The sequence below is a fragment of the Macrosteles quadrilineatus genome, unplaced genomic scaffold (assembly GCF_028750875.1).
Source record: "Macrosteles quadrilineatus isolate MER2022 unplaced genomic scaffold, UCM_ALF_1.0 Scaffold_1__1_contigs__length_201487025, whole genome shotgun sequence".
NCBI classification, from domain to species: Eukaryota; Metazoa; Arthropoda; class Insecta; order Hemiptera; family Cicadellidae; genus Macrosteles; species Macrosteles quadrilineatus.
The window spans coordinates 18,194,234-18,214,901 of NW_026542594.1; the positions used below are offsets into that span (position 1 = coordinate 18,194,234).

The window sequence follows — 20,668 nt, forward strand, 5'->3', positions numbered from 1 at the left end:
ACAGTAAAAATTTACGGGGTTGGTATGTATACAGTAGCATTTGCTGAAAAGTAACAATATCAGATGCATTCGCAACAAAGTTTTATCGTTGATGTTGGTTCGATCACAAGCGGGAATGACTGTGAACCCAGACGCCTTTATTTGTCACTGGGCTATCAATTAATGATACTATCAAACAAAAGATGGACGTTATATAGCCAGAACTATTGGTTGCATGGTTTGAAAGATCTCTTTAAAACGCAGGAAAATAATACTGGTATTAAAACACACAAAATAAAATAAATTAAGAACTAGTCTAACCTCTATAGTGACATTCAACCTCCTAGACCCAGAACGTGCAGATCACTGACCTACCTAACTAACTAAGCAAGGGCAAAACCTGAATTGTTCATCCCGTGGACCAGCATCAGACAAAAAGGGCGGAAATATACGACGCGTCCCGCATATGTGACGCTTGTATGGTAATTTGGCACCATTGTTGGGAAAAAACTGTGACCAAAATATCACCGCCCCACGGACAGACTGTGTTATTGTTTGGTTTTTTTGTGACTTCGACCTCAACATCAGTAAAGATGAATCATGAAAGGGCTAATCTTCAAGTGGGAAAGATAAAATAGGAATATGTGGGAAAGTTTAAAAAAATATTTAGTTGCAGCATATCCTGTGTTGTCCATGTGTGTTAGTTCATTTTTTGTAAATCATCCTCATTTATTTATTAAATTACTGTCTATATAACATAATACACAACATAAGTTTCATGCTTATTAATACATAACTAGTGTCCCTGTTGCTCGAAATCGAGCAATGGCTAAGTGTTACAGGCATTATTTTAAAACGAATAACATTCTTAATTTTTAATGACTTTAAAAGATGTGACTTAAAGATTATGGAATACTCAAGATGTACATAAACGATCGATAGAATCAACATTTATAAAAGCTGATCTTGTTTTTTTAGTGTTTTCTACAAATAGCCTTACTCATAGCCGCATTAGGTTGTCCATATTAACTATTATAAATATAAAAAAAACACATTATTTATATTTCTTTTCCTTGGTGGTGTTCTTTGACTTTCCTATGTTTCTATAGTTTGCAAATCGGCTCGTTCAACGATTACTAAGAATGCAGCACAGTGTTAATTCAGTTTTCGCTTTAGTATATCAATTTATCCAGGCTCTAGTTTTTTCCATTTCAATATTTACGCCAACCCAAATTCAACTAGTAAATATTTAATTTCAACCAAGTAAGTGCAAAATAACGGTTTCATTAGTAAACTTATTGATTGTTACATATGTTCTTCTTCTCACTTTTAATTCCTGACAACGGCTGGAGTTTCATGACAATATTTGTTTCTCATGTTAATCTTATGGAGAAATACGAATCTTTAAAGGGCCCCAGGGCCTCACCCTCTAATTATTTCCCTAAAAAGAAAGTTTCCTGCACAATTCACGTTGCGCTCTTTCCAATGACACCAAGAACAGCATTTAAATCGGTTCGGTAGTTTCGGAGGAGTAATTGTCACAAAAAACCTGCTTGCGTATTAAATAAGTACTAGTGTCCCTGTAGCTCGAATTCGAGCAATTGCTGAGTATTGCAGAAGACGTTATTTTAAAACGAATAACAGTCATAATTTCTGATGACTTTAAAAGATTCTACTCAAAGATTATGGTAATATTCAAGATGTGCATAACAGATCGATATAACCAAAATTTCTTGTAAATATCTTATCATTTTTCAAAAGCTGATCTTATTTTTCAGTGTTTTCTACAGTTAGCCTTACTCATAGCCGCATTAGGTTGTCCATAATAACGATTATAAATAAAAAAAAAACCATTATGTCTATTACTTCTCCTTGGTGGTGTTCTATGAGTTTCCTGTGTTTCCATGATTTGCAAATTGACTCTTTCAATGATTACTAAGAAATGCAGCACAGTGTTAATTCTGTTTTCTTTTTAGTATATCAATTTATCCAGGCTCTCGCTTTTTTCCATTGTAATATTTACGCCAACCCAAATTCAAATGGTAAATATTTCTTTTTAACCAAGTCAGTAAATCTTTGTAGCAAACTGTTAAATTAGCAAACTTATTGACTGTTACAATTAACATATGTTCTTCTTCTCAATTTTAATTTCTGACAACAGCTAGAGTTTTATAACAATTTTTGTTTCCCATTTTAATCTTATGGAGAAATACGAAACTTTAAAGGGTCCCAGGGCCTCACTCTCTAATTATTTCCCTAAAAAGAAAGTTTCCTGCATAACTTCACGTTACGCTCTTTCCAATGACGCCAAACACATATCAATCGGTTCAGTAGTTTCGGAGGAGTAATTGTCACAAAAACCTTTCTTGCGTATTAAATAACTATAGATAGATATAGATATAGATATAGATAATATAAAAAGCCGACGTATAAAATAAATCCCTTATATGAAGTTACACAAATTCATACGCAAAGCTGAACTGATCACAGTTCTAGAAATTCGCTCAACAAAGAAAATTCAATGAAAGCTATTGGTCAATGATCTTGACCTCTGAAATATATCAAGTCGATCAAATCCAAGAAAAATACTACCAAACATAAACAGTTAAAGTAAATCTGTTATCATATGCAATTTCCGGGTAATCAACACTGATAAGTATGTTCAGCAGAAAACTGCGCTGCAAGTGCATCAAGTGACCTTAGGCAATTATTATCCTTCGGAGCACATGAAAAGAGCCCGAAATTTTAATCCCCAAAAAGGTTCACTAATCTTAAGCATGGAAAGAGCCCGGGTCTCCACAGGTACCTGAGGAGGAGGACGCTTAACTCGTGTTCTGCAATTGTGTTGTGTTTGGTTGGGTTAGGTTAGGTTAGGTTAGGTTAGTTTAGTTTAGGTTAGGTTAGGTAAACAGACTATATCTTTTAGTAATGTAAATATCTTTTAATAATCTATATTTTAATAATGTATCTTTTAACAGTGTATCTTTTAATATCTATATAATTAATACGCTACATGAAACTTTGTCGGTTGAACTCCTCCGCCATTTCTTAACCGATTTTATCCATTGACGTCTCATTGGAAAGAGCGTGTCGCGTAGATTTGCAAACTGACCTTACATTTTTGAAAAAGTCCCTTGGGCTCTGCCCCAGTGGCTGTTAAAGTTCCCATGTTATCCTTATGAAGAATATGATTGTTTACATTTTGATCAGCTGTATATTTTAATTGCTGTTATTTTTCATTTCAAAGTCTTTTAACCTCATCGGAAATTATGGTGACTTTTATTTGTTTATTTCTTAACCGATTTTATCCATTGACGTCTCATTGGAAAGAGCGTATCGCGTAGATTTGCAAACTGGTCTTACATTTTTGAAAAAAGTTGGGCTCTGCCCCAGAGGCTTTGAAAGTTCCCATGTTATCCTTATGAAGAACATAATTGTTTACATTTTGATCAGCTGTAAATTGCTGTTATTTATTTATCAATTCAATAAAACGCATTGCGTACATTTATTTATACTAGTTGCTCTACCCGTGCTTCGCTACGGGGTGAGAATACAGAAAAGAATAATTCGGTTTTACTTTGAGATACTATAATATACTATAAGAAACAGTTACAACACACTTACCAGGAAACATATAGGCAAAGGCTCAATCCTGCTTATTGATTATTTAAATGAAGATCTCTCAATGTATTACAATACTATCATTTTATATAGTGTATAGCATTTAAAATATATATGCTAAAGTATAATTCATTAACCACATGGCACCAAGAAACTATTCTCCTTGTAAACAAAATTAAATTAAATAACAGAACAGCATTTCTGACAACAGCTGGAGTTTCATAACAATGTTTGTTTCCCATGTTAATCTTATGGAGGAATATGAAACTTTAAAGGGCCCCAGGGCCTCATTCTTTAATTATTTAGCTAAAAAGAAAGTTTCCTGCACAACTTCATGTTACGCTCTTTCCAATGACACCAAAATCATGTCAATCGGTTCAGTAGTTTCGGAGGAGTAATTGTCACAAAAAACTTGCTTGCGTATTAAATAAGTATAGATTTGAGTTTGTGTAAACATAATCCCCAAGACGGATCGTGTTTGTATCTTAAATGTGTGTATTTATCGTTGTTTTGTGTCGGTAAGACGGATCGTGTTAGCACAATTGTAACTTAAATTTGTGCATTTAGCGTTGTTTTGTGTAGCTATAATTTGTTTATTTGTTGTTTTTTTTCTTTTAAATGCCTCCGACGCGTCGACAACGAAACATAGAGAGGAGGCGTAATCGTGAGAACGACCGCAGCTACAGAACAGTGACGCGTAATAGGCTTACCTCATCACAGTCAGCACCTGACCCTGGACAATCTCAACTACAGTATTAGATTACAAATGCGCCCTAACACTACCCCAAAACGACTTTTCGTTCTCAATTGGCCCTCTATCAATGACCTGTGTTGCCTGTACAGCGAGGCATTTTGAGAAGGAGAAAACCGGCCAGAATGCTTTAGGGTTATCAATAACGAAGATAAACATGGTCTGAGTTAACACACCTGTAATCTTTGAGTTGACTCTTTTAAACTCATTGTAAATATGACTGTTATTCGTTTTGAAATAACTCATGTAATACTTTGCAATTGCTCGAATTCGAGCAACATGTACACTAGTTGTAAATAAATTCATGTATTTCAACTGTGTTATTGGTTCTTTCTCCTTTGAAGACTCGTTTTGAAAGTTCTAGGAAGAGCCCGGACTCTTTTCGCACCGTCCTGGGAGGGACCTTGGAGGTCCGGGCGCTTTTCAAGCGTCTGCCTGAGTTTTTGGGCTCTTTTCATGTGCGCCCTTATCCTTTGTGTCAGAAAAGGAAAAGCAGGGTTACATGATAGAGTCACGGCCAGGCAACGTCCAGAAACAGCTTGGAAACGGACAAAGGCAACGAAAAGAAACGGGTCATTAATTGAAAAAGAACCATTTATGCTTATTTTCATGCCGATTTGATTGTATTTTGAATGCACACTTTTCGTTCAATTTATGTTATTCTGGACTATAACTTAATTTTACGATGCGTGTTTCCAAAAAATGTCCATCCTTCAGTGTGTGTGTGTAAGGTAAAGTTTTGGAGGGAGGTGCAGCAACAGGTAGAGTGTAAGTAAGGTACGGGATCAATACTAGGGTCTGAGTCACACAATTACAGTGTTTATATCCCTCAGTGTGTGTGTAAGGTAAAGTTTTGGAGGGAGGTGTAGCAACAGGTAGAGTGTAAGTAAGGTACGGGATCAATACTAGGGTCTGAGTCACACAGTTACAGTGTTTATATGCATCAGTGTGTGTGTGTAAGGTAAAGTTTTGGAGGGAGGTACAGCAACAGGTAGAGTGTAAGTAAGGTACGGGATCAATACTAGGGTCTGAGTCACACAATTACCGTGTTTATATGCATCAGTGTGTGTGTGTAAGGTAAAGTTTTGGAGGGAGGTGCAGCAACAGGTAGAGTGTAAGTAAGGTACGGGATCAATACTAGGGTCTGAGTCACACAATTACAGTGTTTATATCCCTCAGTGTGTGTGTGTGTAAGGTAAAGTTTTGGAGGGAGGTGCAGCAACAGGTAGAGTGTAAGTAAGGTACGGGATCAATACTAGGGTATGAGTCACACAATTACAGTGTTTATATCCCTCAGTGTGTGTGTAAGGTAAAGTTTTGGAGGGAGGTGCAGCAACAGGTAGAGTGTAAGTAAGGTACGGGATCAATACTAGGGTCTGAGTCACACAATTACAGTGTTTATATCCCTCAGGGTGTGTGTGTAAGGTAAAGTTTTGGAGGGAGGTGCAGCAACAGGTAGAGTGTAAGTAAGGTACGGGATCAATACTAGGGTCTGAGTCACACAATTACAGTGTTTATATCCCTCAGGGTGTGTGTGTAAGGTAAAGTTTTGGAGGGAGGTGCAGCAACATGTAGAGTGTAAGTAAGGTACGGGATCAATACTAGGGTCTGAGTCACACAATTACAGTGTTTATATCCCTCAGTGTGTGTGTGTAAGGTAAAGTTTTGGAGGGAGGTGCAGCAACAGGTAGAGTGTAAGTAAGGTACGCTATCAATACTAGGGTCTGAGTCACACAATTACAGTGTTTATATCCCTCAGGGTGTGTGTGTAAGGTAAAGTTTTGGAGGGAGGTACAGCAACAGGTAGAGTGTAAGTAAGGTACGGGATCAATACTAGGGTCTGAGTCACACGATTACAGTGTTTATATCCCTCAGTGTGTGTGTGTAAGGTAAAGTTTTGGAGGGAGGTGCAGCAACAGGTAGAGTGTAAGTAAGGTACGGGATCAATACTAGGGTATGAGTCACACAATTACAGTGTTTATATCCCTCAGTGTGTGTGTAAGGTAAAGTTTTGGAGGGAGGTGCAGCAACAGGTAGAGTGTAAGTAAGGTACGGGATCAATACTAGGGTCTGAGTCACACAATTACAGTGTTTATATCCCTCAGGGTGTGTGTGTGTAAGGTAAAGTTTTGGAGGGAGGTGCAACAACAGGTAGAGTGTAAGTAAGGTACGGGATCAATACTAGGGTCTGAGTCACACAATTACAGTGTTTATATCCCTCAGGGTGTGTGTGTGTAAGGTAAAGTTTTGGAGGGAGGTGCAGCAACAGGTAGAGTGTAAGTAAGGTACGGGATCAATACTAGGGTATGAGTCACACAATTACAATGTTTATATCCCTCAGGGTGTGTGTAAGGTAAAGTTTTGGAGGGAGGTGCAGCAACAGGTAGAGTGTAAGTAAGGTACGGGATCAATACTAGGGTCTGAGTCACACAATTACAGTGTTTATATCCCTCAGGGTGTGTGTGTGTAAGGTAAAGTTTTGGAGGGAGGTGCAACAACAGGTAGAGTGTAAGTAAGGTACGGGATCAATACTAGGGTCTGAGTCACACAATTACAGTGTTTATATCCCTCAGGGTGTGTGTGTGTAAGGTAAAGTTTTGGAGGGAGGTGCAGCAACAGGTAGAGTGTAAGTAAGGTACGGGATCAATACTAGGGTATGAGTCACACAATTACAATGTTTATATCCCTCAGGGTGTGTGTAAGGTAAAGTTTTGGAGGGAGGTGCAGCAACAGGTAGAGTGTAAGTAAGGTACGGGATCAATACTAGGGTCTGAGTCACACAATTACAGTGTTTATATCCCTCAGTGTGTGTGTGTAAGGTAAAGTTTTGGAGGGAGGTGCAGCAACAGGTAGAGTGTAAGTAAGGTACGGGATCAATACTAGGGTCTGAGTCACACAATTACAGTGTTTATATCCCTCAGGGTGTGTGTGTAAGGTAAAGTTTTGGAGGGAGGTGCAGCAACAGGTAGAGTGTAAGTAAGGTACGGGATCAATACTAGGGTCTGAGTCACACCATTACAGTGTTTATATCCCTCAGGGTGTGTGTAAGGTAAAGTTTTGGAGGGAGGTGCAGCAACAGGTAGAGTGTAAGTAAGATACGGGATCAATACTAGGGTCTGAGTCACACAATTACAGTGTTTATATCCCTCAGTGTGTGTGTGTAAGGTAAAGTTTTGGAGGGAGGTGCAGCAACAGGTAGAGTGTAAGTAAGGTACGGGATCAATACTAGGGTCTGAGTCACACAATTACAGTGTTTATATCCCTCAGGGTGTGTGTGTAAGGTAAAGTTTTGGAGGGAGGTGGAGCAACAGGTAGAGTGTAAGTAAGGTACGGGATCAATACTAGGGTCTGAGTCACACAATTACAGTGTTTATATCCCTCAGGGTGTGTGTAAGGTAAAGTTTTGGAGGGAGGTGCAGCAACAGGTAGAGTGTAAGTAAGGTACGGGATCAATACTAGGGTCTGAGTCACACAATTACAGTGTTTATATCCCTCAGTGTGTGTGTGTAAGGTAAAGTTTTGGAGGGAGGTGCAGCAACAGGTAGAGTGTAAGTAAGGTACGGGATCAATACTAGGGTCTGAGTCACACAATTACAGTGTTTATATCCCTCAGGGTGTGTGTGTAAGGTAAAGTTTTGGAGGGAGGTGCAACAACAGGTAGAGTGTAAGTAAGGTACGGGATCAATACTAGGGTCTGAGTCACACAATTACAGTGTTTATATCCCTCAGGGTGTGTGTAAGGTAAAGTTTTGGAGGGAGGTGCAGCAACAGGTAGAGTGTAAGTAAGGTACGGGATCAATACTAGGGTCTGAGTCACACAATTACAGTGTTTATATCCCTCAGTGTGTGTGTAAGGTAAAGTTTTGGAGGGAGGTGCAGCAACAGGTAGAGTGTAAGTAAGGTACGGGATCAATACTAGGGTCTGAGTCACACAATTACCGTGTTTATATCCCTCAGTGTGTGTGTAAGGTAAAGTTTTGGAGGGAGGTGCAGCAACAGGTAGAGTGTAAGTAAGGTACGGGATCAATACTAGGGTCTGAGTCACACAATTACAGTGTTTATATCCCTCAGGGTGTGTGTGTAAGGTAAAGTTTTGGAGGGAGGTGCAGCAACAGGTAGAATGTAAGTAAGGTACGGGATCAATACTAGGGTCTGAGTCACACAATTACAGTGTTTATCCTGTTAGACTGATGACTGATGACTAATGACTCAATGTGGTGTCTTGCGTGAGAAAATACAAAATAAATAATAACATGATTTTATGAAAATTGCTGATACTTTTTACACTCAATTTAACAATAACTTATTTTCGTTGACCATCTGAAACGGAGACAGAGTATGTTTCGTATGTAAAATTACCAAGGGAATACAAAATAGTAGCCTAGAAAAAAGCCAGAGCGAAAGTAGCTTACACACACTTAATGATGTAAAATAAAAATAAAAAATAAAAACTTAACATTTTGTTTTACCAAGAATTATGACTTTTGAGTTTTTACCTTAGGTCCATGATTTATTGCGTTGTAAGGTTATAAATATGTAGTCATGTCTACAAAGTTTTCATGAATTGAAGCAATTTCACGTTATAGAGCTTATTTATGCGTTTAAAATCTTCAGCTTAGCTTTGCTATTGGTTTGATAGATTTTAAAATTGCACTATGATAGAAATGTAAAACTTGTAATAATGTTTACGTTGACGCATAATGTTCTTTATTATTAAACAAATTATTTTGAGGTAGTTCGAGCCTGATGGATGGCATCTTCAGAAAGTGACTGGTTCGATCCCCGTCACATCCACAAAAATGTGAAGGGTTTACCTTACTTACACTGTATTTTCTTTCAACTTCTGGTTCTTTTGTACATAATGAGACTGGCACATGCACTACAGCATATAATAAACGTTAAACTAAAAAATATTTAAAATTGTTTTGACGAACTTTTTATTTGTTGTTATTTAGTTCTAATAAAAGTAAAAACAATAAAATATAATTAGTTTACAGTAAAGGCTGCTGATACAGTACTACGAATTATAAGTACATAAATAAAATAGAGAACACAACAACTGACAATGCAACTACAACAACTCAACCTTATTTCATACAAAGCTTTCGACAAGTAATCTTTGCCAACGGAGTCTGGCTTAACTTTAACAAATTACATTAAATTGACTAAAGTTAGAAAATTAATAAACTACATTACTTTCCAATGTATCGCCGTAGAATGATTACATGTATGTATGAGAGGCCGGTTTCCCTATTAGGTTATGGCTTTTAGAAAGTCACAGATGGTTGTGCAAAATATCACATTACTAGGCATTGGTGTGAACGATTAAAACAGCTGGTTAGCAAAACAAATATTTTGTAAGCTATTTAAATTTGATTTCTTATACAGTTCACTTACAACTTGTTTCAAAGTTTGGGTATTCTGTGTTCTTTTATCAGGGAAATTTGTCAGATCCGGCGTAGAAAAATCTCAAATAATCTTAAAATAAGTTAAATCAAGTTTACAAGTATTACAGAATATCTTAGTGGGGAGTTATCGAGTTATTTTTAAGTTTTAATCCAATAATAATAACTGTAAAGAGCATAAACATTTGACATACAAATTAATAAGTAAAATGAAGGAACCGTTATAAATTGAGCATTTGTCCATGGTTTTTTGTATGAAACAATAGGGTGTCTCAACATGATGCTCATTATATGATTGTGTCAAATATAATCTAATCAAATTCATAAGATGCCCAATTTAAATAAACCTGAACAGAAAAATCCTGATTTACTGTAATGAATTACACGTTTTGGCAAATTAAATTTCCACAATCTGATTTGGGACGAGAACATTTTATTTCCCTAGTTGTAACCTTTTATTTGAACATAATACTTGTTTTTCAATTTAAAGACATAGATTGGAAATGTATGCCATAACAAAATGTTCGTCGTGGCAAAACTGAAATTAATAACGTTACTGCAATTAATATACCAACAGTAATTTATACGTTTTAAAGTACAAAATGAAGTAAAATAAAATTATTTTCCTACAGTTAACTGACAAAGTAACACAGCTCATTGCTGCATTTACTTACTTTTGTCGCACTCATTTTACTTTACCACACTCATTTCTAGCCTCACTCCAGTATTCCAACAAAACAACACAAAACAGTGCGCTTTCATTAGGCACGAAATACGAGTATGCTTGAAAATTATTTCGCAACACTAGAAGATAGTACGACTACGATCAGCTGGTGCAGTGTTTCCCATTTCGTTCTACGCTTGGATTTAACCTAACCTAAAACGTGTTAGTGCTTGAAAGTCTAATTTTTATGCTTTGTAGTAACTGTACAATATAATAAGTAAAGCGAGTGCAAAGTGCAAATTTGCTCACTATTTACACAAATCACTATTTACTGGAGTAAACCTAAGAGAAATATTCCAAACAGAAACTCTCCTCCCATGTTTCTTGTTAGCCGCATTAATTTCTCGATCCTCCCCTCTAAAACTGTCCCTAATTGGGCCCTCCACCACAAATAGGCTTCGTATTGTACTCGGGACAATTTAAATAACCAAGAGACAAATTACCGCGTAATACGCTTGTCGGAATTCGAATTGCAAATCAGCTGGAACTAGAACTACAGTATGACAAACGTGAACGTGAGGGCCGAGCGGGGCAAACGGAGTACTCGGATCTTGTGGATAGCTACATAGGTTTCGCTAAAATGTGTATAATTAATTATTGTAGTTTGTTTTATATACAATTGAAGTTAAAGATAAAATGTTTTCCTTAATTTCCTAAAATTATCAATAAGACCCAATTTTGAAAAGAACTATAGTTTAGAGAGGAAAATGTTTAAATCATATATTTTTACGTGTTTAAAATCCATAAACTACAGTGTACACAAATAATATAATTGATGCCCATTTAATAATAAAACATGGTTGCCGCTTTAAAATTGTTTCATATTCAACAACAAATCCAACAGGAAAGATTCAAATCCATAATCTACACATATAATGAATGATGTGTCAAATATCATGTAACTAATGTAGTCATATATCATGTGTCAGACGCTTATTTATAAGCAGGACTACAGGACTGAATACGATGGATAGGTGTATTTGTGTACTTATGTTTACGATAAACGGCAATTCCATATATCTACGTGCAATCCAAGACGAGCTCAAAAATTTAGACCAATGCTATTTGGCGGTAAACTTCACGTGTCTAGACAGTTCTGTACTTCCGGCGACTCTAAGGTCAAGGTCAAGTTAACAGATGTTCTTTACTCTAACATCTTTTTGAAATTGAAATGTTCCTTCCCATCCACTAAACACTTCTTTTGTGTAGTGACCTCTTGGTGACCTTTACAGATGTTACAACAATAGTTTCAAAATCAGCTGATAACACAGTAGCCGACGCCTCTTATCGTTATCACTACCGTACTTCCGCAGCTCAGTTCATTCATAAAGATCCAGTGGCAACGAGGAAATTGTAACTATATGCATTTCTTCATATTTTTTTCATAATAATTTAGGTTAATAGTTTATTAAATGGGTTTTCTTAGACGTAAACAGGTATTTTGCTTGATTGCACTGCATGTATATACACAAGTATACACAATTGCTCCACTGACCAGAACATCTTCTTAATGATGAGCAAAGGATTTTTTTTGTAACTACAATAAACTTTTCCAAAAACTTTTCCAGTATACTTAAAATATGGCCAAAAAGAAATATATTTTTGACATAAACAATCAAACAAGAATTGAAACTTAAAACTCTCAAGGAGTTACAAGATAAATAAAACACATAAAAGAACAGTCAATAATAAGGCAAATTGTTTTTCATTCATTAACTAGCTTGTAGCCGTGAGGGTAAAGACATAAATATCCTACAACATGAGAAATACACATTGAATTGCAATGTAAACGAAAATGTGACACAACTGTATGCTTGGCTGTTTCCTAATATTTCAATCTCCTCATTTATTGCTGACTATGCGTTTAGTTTTGTTAGCGATTTTCTTACCGTTATCCATAGTCCAGAAATTACCCTAAACCGCTTTCTTTTCAGCGTCTACAACAGTTAGTTTATAGGCCTACTTTGAAAATTCAAACAAACAAATAATAGTGCTGCTTTTATTTCCCTATTTTTACTTCATCGATGTTACCTACTGTGTCAGTATCAGTACGTAATCTACTGTAGACATGTGGATAGCGGAGCGTTCAGAATACAATACAGTATTGAAATCATATATTTTTAACTCACCTAAGGAATGGCATATTTTACCAAATAAACCATTTAAATACTCGCACAACACTTCCGTGTAGTTCATCACGGAGAATCTGACTCAGGTCATAATTATAGCGAAAAGGCCGAGTCACATGAAAACCCGCGTGACCGGGGCTGCATGTGAATCAACCTGTGTGTAAATATGTGTTGACGGCAGTCATAACAGTTTTGGTTTAAAAACTGAAGGAAGGAAATAACTCTGCATTGTGAAATTTGCTGTGTAGCAATTATGCTGTGTGGTTTCATTCGCCATGTAAAAATATTTTACAAATTTGTTAATTCTCTTAACCTCAATGTGCCCATTTTTACATTCCATAGTATAAGGAGAAAGTGGCCTAGTGTTTCCGTAAAAACTTCCGAGTTTTAGTTTTTGGTGGAAATATTTGTTTTGGATCGCCCTGAACCTAAAAAAGTTATCTTTGAAGTAATGACTGTGTGTGTACATATCTGTGTCTGAATGTGCACAGAGCAGCAAACTACACATTAGTCCGGTTTTGTAGAAATTTGGTATGTGGGTACTAATCCATGGTATCTCTAGGAACTGTTACATTTTAATTTTTGACGGTTGCTGTGAAAATACGGTTTAAAGGCTATTGCAATTTTCGTGATTTTACCCATAAAATGCTATAGTTACTGAAAAGGATTAGGCTACCTGTTATAAGGGTTGTTCACAAGCTAATGGGAGAAAATATGAGTGAGTTTGATGATACATTTATTTTTATATTTTTTATTACACCATATCAAGTCATAAAATAACAATTTTATAGGTATATCAGGATAACCCTTTTATTTAGTATATGTACCCTTCCCTAAAAACACAATTCCCTAATTAATTAACCCCGACATATAATAATGTGACAACGATAAGTAATTGAACAAAGATGCATATAATCAACTTTCAAGAGGTGTAAGTCTGCAAAGACCACTCTTAAAGTTTTTATTCCCGTTAATAAAATGTGGTTCTCGCAAGAACGAGTGCTATCCCATATAGTACCACGGCTCTACTGATTGTATTGTAGGGGACATGTGCTGCTAGTTTGTCGGTAGTCAAAAACCAAACTACTCTGTGCTATTCAACACAGCTGACCCTGATAATTTAATTAGGTATTTAATAAAGACTCTGAATAAAGAAACAGCTGATTTAAGTCATTAAAAAAACTACACATGGCATCTCACGTTATGCTTCATTCTACACGCATCCTCAACCTTTACTTATTTTAAGGTTGATTAATTAACTATGCCAAATTGCATCCCCATCTCGATTGGTAATGTATGTGTAACATAGTGTAATTGTTGTTTAATCTATAAATACTTTTAGTACACAAGCAGGTTTTTTGTGACAATTACTCCTCCGAAACTACTTAACTGATTGACATGTTTTTGGTGTCATTGGAAAGAGCGTAACGTGAAGTTGTGCAGGAAACACTTTCTTGGTTGAAATAAAATATTTACTATTTGAATTTGGGTTGGTGTAAATATTACAATGTAAAAAATCGAGAGAGCCTGGATAAATTGATATACTAAAAAGAAAACTAAATTAACACTGTGCTGCATTTCTTAGTAATCATTTGAAAGAGCAGATTTGCTAACAATGGAAACATAGGAAAGTCATAGAATACCACCAAGGAGAAGAAATAGAAATAATGTTTTTTTAGAATTTATAATCGTTATTATGGAAGAATCAATCTGTTATGTACATCTTGAGTATTTCCATAATCTCTGAGTTGAATCTTTTAAAGTCATTAGAAGTTATGACTGTTATTCGTTTTAAAATAACGCCTGCAATACAAAGCAATTGCTCGAGTTCGAGCAACAGGTCCACTAGTATGATTTATCGAGCCTCGGATATAAGATTGACACAGTATTCTTATCTCGAGTTCCCTGACTGACAGACGGTCAAGCAAGATAGGTCCATAGGGAGGGGTCACTAAAAAACAATACGTCGGGGCGCCCGGAAATGGGGCTCACACACGAGTGACGAGGGCTCCACGTGGGCTCACTTGGACCCCAACATTATCAACACTGATTATACAAAGACGCTTTAACCAATATTTTTGTCATTATTTCAACATTTAAGATTTTCATTTCCAAAGTAGTGAAAGATTAATTACACTACGAGGATTAACCAATACTAATTGGTTTAAATTTTGAGATGTATAACATTTTGTACTAGTTTAAAAAGATGCCTATAACTTTAGTTTTGATTAATTTTTATGTGCAGGCTAGCCTAAATATAAAATGCGATTTTCAACGAGTGCTGACATTTGAAATGTTTGGCTAGTTCGTAAATGTATACATTCTTTAAAAGCTTAATTTTATAGTTCATGTTAAGTTTTGTTAACTCTGCCTCTGACAAAAAGTATTTAAACCGTCCGGAACAACTACACTGCAGAAGATACACTGCAGTTTATATCGTCACTGGCGAATCAAGCTGATTATTAATAGACCATTATTTCTAAAAGTTGTATGCTATAAGACAGATTTGTAATCTTAATTCACTGACCAGTCAGAAGTGATAAGAAGTAGGCCTATACTGCTACTGACCTTGCAGTTTATAGGGAATATTGCAGCACGGTCAGCATTAGAGTCAAGGGCTTGAAAGCTTGAAACAATGATTATAAATCCAAATCAGGAACAAAGAAAACGTTGTAAGCTGTGTTTGGGCATTGGTTGCAATATCTTAACTGACACAATGTTATTATATTTTATGTCTTCCTGAAAGTGATTTTAATGTAATTATTTTTTTCGCAACACTACTTTATTTTAATGGACTTTCCCCGCATGGAATTAGTCCAGGAAATCGTTGTTTGCCGCCTTCTTCAAAAGGTATTTCATTACGTACTACCAATACTAGCATTGATTTTTTGATACTCAAAGGTACTCTTGCTGCTACTATACGATAATCTAATGCATTTTTATGACAGCTGATTATGATTAGCATATTTTTGGTTAATAAGCATCTTAGCTATTTCTTAAACATAACTATTATTATCAACGTAACCAAATTTACAAACTAAATCACAAGAAATAAAATTTCCTTTGGCATATAAATATCCTATCCGTAACATAAAATAGGGAAATAATCTAATTAAAAAACGCTTGAACGATTTGATTACAAGTTTGTTATAGTACTTTCGACTCTAAATAAAACGGCACAACCGTATCTTTTGCCGTAAAAATTACGGTTCAAAAGATATTGATTTTTTGTGATTTTCCCCATAGTACATCATAGATAATTCCACCATTGACTATGTGTGTAGTCAAAGTAGTCTATCTAGTAAAGGTCTATAGTCAATGCTTCCTCCGCTTACAATGTAAGGGTTGATGACAAGGTGGGAGAAAATATCTGTCTGATTGTTGATACCGTTGATTTTATTGCCAGGTTGGGTTTTAGTAGCAAAGGCGAAAAATATCGTACGTCGCTCGTCGTAAGTGTTTGCCGTAGCCTACTCGTATACTGTAGTAAGTAAATAAAGTAATCCCGCACTCGTTCGGTACCTGTTTCCCGTACTAGTAACCCTTAAGAGTCTACACTAAGTTTGTTTTTAATTGATTTAACATATCTTACACGTATAATAGAATTTCTACCTCATTAGTTTATTGAGTAAAATACAGAAAAATAACATTCAAAATGGTCAAAATAGAAATATGCACCTAATGAAATTTTAAGCTATTTAAGATTTTCCGCAAGAATATTCTAACGTGTTATTTGTTTTGAAAACCTTAGATTCTCCACATATATGTAGTAAAGACAAGTTGGAGTTTTCTTTGTATTACCACACTACATATCATTAAAGTGGATTTGTGATAGTAGGGAGTCTACCTTTAATAATATAAATATGAATGTACTGTATACAAATCGTGTTTGTGCTGAATATGTAGTATTTTTAAAAGCCGTATCTGTAGATATCCGACGTGAGTTCGGGCTGTCTTCCTAGTTACCTTGATATCCCAGAGGTGCTCAGTTTTCTTTAATATTCCAGAAGTCGGGTTTTCTTCTCCCTAACACTCTCTTGATATACCAAAGGTCAGCTCATGCTCTTCCGCAACGTGTCTATGGTATTGATTTGTGCGGTTACCCCATATTCCTATACCTACATATAAAGGTGAGATGGTTTAGTTCTCTCTGGATAACCTAATATATTTCCTGTATAACCCAAGGTGAATTTGTGTTCCCTCTCCGTATTTCTCAGTGGTAAGCTTGTGTTATTCCCCGTTACCAAGAAGATTTGTGTTGTTTTTCCTGTTCCTCTGGTGTGCGTTTCCCCAGACTCCCGACACTCAGAAGGTTTGCGTTTCCCAATTTCCCCCAAACTGATAAGATTTGCATTCCCCCCATATCCCCTGTACTCAGAAGGTTGGTTTAGGTTGTTTCCCCAGTTCCAGCGGGGGCGACGGCCGCTTCACTTTGTTCTATTTCCGCATCCTAGTCGCTGCCAAATCCATCTTCCAGCATCCGCAATAAACCCATATGTTTGTCTCCTTGGTTAACTGCTCATCAGCCAACCCCGTACCATTTCGCAACAGGCGCTCAGCGCTCGTCAAGAATTCAAGGTTTTGATCCTATTGGTGTGTTTATGCCTGGGCATTATTGTTAACCCAAGCGCAAACCTTCACTGAATACATATTTTGTTTATCAATCAATGCATATTAACTTAAGTACGGTAGTTAGTCCTGTTTCGTTTGGTTTGCAATCAACACATTCTAGAATCTACACAATATATATAACTAATAATACATAGGCTTCCCGTACTCAACAAGGTTGACATTGTACCTTTTTTCTAATCAAACGTTGTACGGGATGTTCGCTATAACACTGTGGAAGTCAATCTATAAATGGACATTTTAAATGATAGCAAATTCCAAGCAATGAAAAGTATTTTGTGTTTTAACTAGAAGATGAAATTGAAAAGTTGAAACATTCAAGTTGAATTGATTTCTACAGACTGGAAGCCATTTTAATCCACTTGAGTATAATAATAGGATTAAAATCAGGAAGCCTTACGCTGATTATTGCGAACTGCGCTTCAATCTTCTTGGAATGTTTTGCATGTCTAATTTATTACAGTATTAAATACAATGATTAATATGAATAAGAACGCAGCGACACATCGCAGTGCTAAAATGGGCTTATTTATATCTTCGACTATATATGTAGCCTATATACAATTATATATACATGAATTTTACTTGTTGACTACTTACATATGTCAGAAACATCAATCCAATCTGACCCAGTGAGCATTTAGTTTAATGTTGTGTCTAACATGTCATGTAACATGACGTTATTTTGTGTTAAATTTGTGTGGACGACTCATGGTGATTCTCAGATACCCTAATTAAGTAAAACAACATACACCACATAATAATTTTTGTGAACTATAGAAAGATAACAAGGTTAATGTGGTTTTATAAAACTCTGATTTAATTTTAAAGAAATTAAAAACATAACACCGGGTACCGCTTCCATTACTTTGACAATTTCTAGTAGATGCTAGAAAAAATGCATTATACTTGTGAGAGAAATGGAAGCATGACTACTTTGTAAACTGTGAGAAAAATTACACATTTCCCGTTTTGGCGTTATTTTGTATAAGTCCAATCACAGAAAACGTAGAGTAGTACGTTTTCTGTGGTCCAATGTCCAAAAGCGAACCCATTGATTTAGCAGTTTACCCTACATCACTTAAATAAAATCCATTAACTATATAATGTGTATGTTAAACATTATACAAAACACTTACCGTATTATCTGAAAATGGTATCCTTCTTCTACTAGGGGCAGCTACCACTCCACAAAAACAAACCACCACCACCAACCACCCTGTCCTATATTTCGTCTGCATCCTCGACCTTTTGGCAGCACTGATTCCGTTAAAGCGTTACTTCCGCTAATACTACCGGAACTCGGAAACACACCTAGGGATTTCCATGTTACATCCAAGTTGTCGCGTCATGGGGTTTACCGAAAATAATGCATCATTCAAAGAGTATATTTTTTACAATTTAAAGAGTTTGAAACATTAAAAATAAATTATAAATTACAGTAGAAAGTATATAAGTTTGTTTCCAACCAGACAGTACGAACACATGGGTCGAGACCACTGCGGACGGTCGGGCGTAGTTGTCTCTGCGACCGCCCAAGTGATACTAACCGTCAGCCGTCAACGGCGTCAACCGATCGCGCAGTGATGCCAGAGAATTACACCGCGGGACAACACGAAACGACTCTCGCACCGCCCAGTGCGTAGAGAAGAGATTAGGTACCTACACTTTTTCTAGTTCTTCTGAGTCACTGACTTACCAAAATCGCTTATCTTCTTTACTTAGGAAAGATTTAATACACAGTATTATCTTTTGGCTCTTTGTTAAACTAAAGTAAGAGAGTTTTATTAGGTCAATATTATGTTAAGCTGAAAAAAGAAAGGATATTGTTGAAATGCCAATAAATTAAATGTGCTTCAGGTTTTGTGCTTATTAAATCCTACAGCTTATTTTTATTGTTAAAATAGGTATGCCATTTTAACCGCTTTTAAAATAATTATAGTTTGTGCCGGCATAGAATTTGTATTCTTATAGCTCAAAATAGTGTGATGTAATGGTAGTACAACAGGTACAACAAGCATAGACGAAAGAACAATTATTTTTTTTAATTTCAGATTTTTAATGATAACCTGTGTGATAGTCTGCATCTTCAAGTGGCCACCAAACAACCACCGGGTCGTGGGATTTCCATATGTCAAATTCCATAGGTCATTCGTGGTATTGAACTTAAGAAGTTTTTTGCCACCCTTAGCTCTAGCCACTGCAACAGCCGCCTAGTGATCATAATATGCTCATAATATTGCTTGAAAGGTACAAACTGATATAAAAGTAATACCGTATAGTGATTGATGGATCACTAGTCTACAGATTTCACTTCGTATTAGTATTATTTATGTAAGAGGAATAAATTTATGAAGGAAATCGTTTTTACAAAATGTTGAAAAAAGTCAGTTGAAGTATAATAAAACACTAAGCTATGATTACAAGATGATTTTAATTACTCTAATAATGTTGAATTCAAAATGATTAATTTACAGTAGTATGGAATTCAACATTTAGAATACATTTCATTCCTAACGATCTAGTCACAGTTTAAGGATTCTCCAGCATCTAGAGGCCTGGAATCCCGAGTAGATTTAACACCTTCTTTAATTAGAGAATGGTGGAATTTCACCGAATTGAAGAGTAAGAACAGCTGAAGTAAACTGGACGCCATGAAGATCATCAAGTATGCCAATGCTTCTACTCCAGAAACATTGGTGAATAGTGTGTGAACATTGCTCAGACCGATAGGAATATTCTCAATCAAATCCATGGATATCCATCCTAAAGCCAATGTTACCAATGCTACAGTCACTAGATTCACACGGTTAGTACGTTCAGGATCTCCGTCGGTGAATTTATCTTTCTGCGCGTTCCCTTTTCCCTGCAAGGCGTTGATAACAATAGCAGTAAGAAGGCTGATGGAGGCAATGCCTGACAGTATGTGGGACCAGCGATCAGGATTCACGTCCATCAGGATTACAGCAGCCATCACGTTTATTTCGCTGTACTTGTAATGATCCCTGACTCTTCCGAAAGGACGTTTGCTTGAAGTTGACCCATCCGTTCTCACCACCATTTGGCTGTGTGCTAAATTGTAGTAGATGAAACAAAGACACAACCTAAACATACTCAAGAGCAACACTTTCCAAGGAAATTTTGATTCTTTTTCTTCGAGGATGGGTTGGAATTTTGACGGGGTGTCTCCGATTTCAAGTTGAGGTTTGGTTTCCATCACTAGTTCGTTCATTTGGCCACAAAATCACTAAAATATTTTAAGTATATTGCTAGAATTTAAAAATGAAAATATAGGCTATAATTATTTTTGTTATCACATGATGTATTTTTACCGTATATATTATGACAGTATATGACAGCTGATAAATAGTTTGAAAAATTGAAGATTTCCACAGTCTTAAAAAAATGAACTATAGATACAATCATTGAC

General features: G+C 36.1%; 1 protein-coding gene across 1 annotated transcript in view; it reads right to left on the reverse strand.

Annotated features, from left to right (window-relative positions):
• Nucleotides 1-18,767, reverse strand: part of LOC129004503 (matrix metalloproteinase-2-like) — a 191,752-nt gene extending 172,985 nt beyond the window's left edge. Inside the window, exon 1 of the mRNA XM_054433114.1 lies at nt 18,378-18,767. Within this exon, the coding sequence (XP_054289089.1) occupies nt 18,378-18,479 (102 nt within the window). The 5' untranslated portion in view covers nt 18,480-18,767. The remainder of the gene's footprint in view (nt 1-18,377) is intronic.
• Between the last annotated feature and the right edge of the window lie 1,901 nt (nt 18,768-20,668).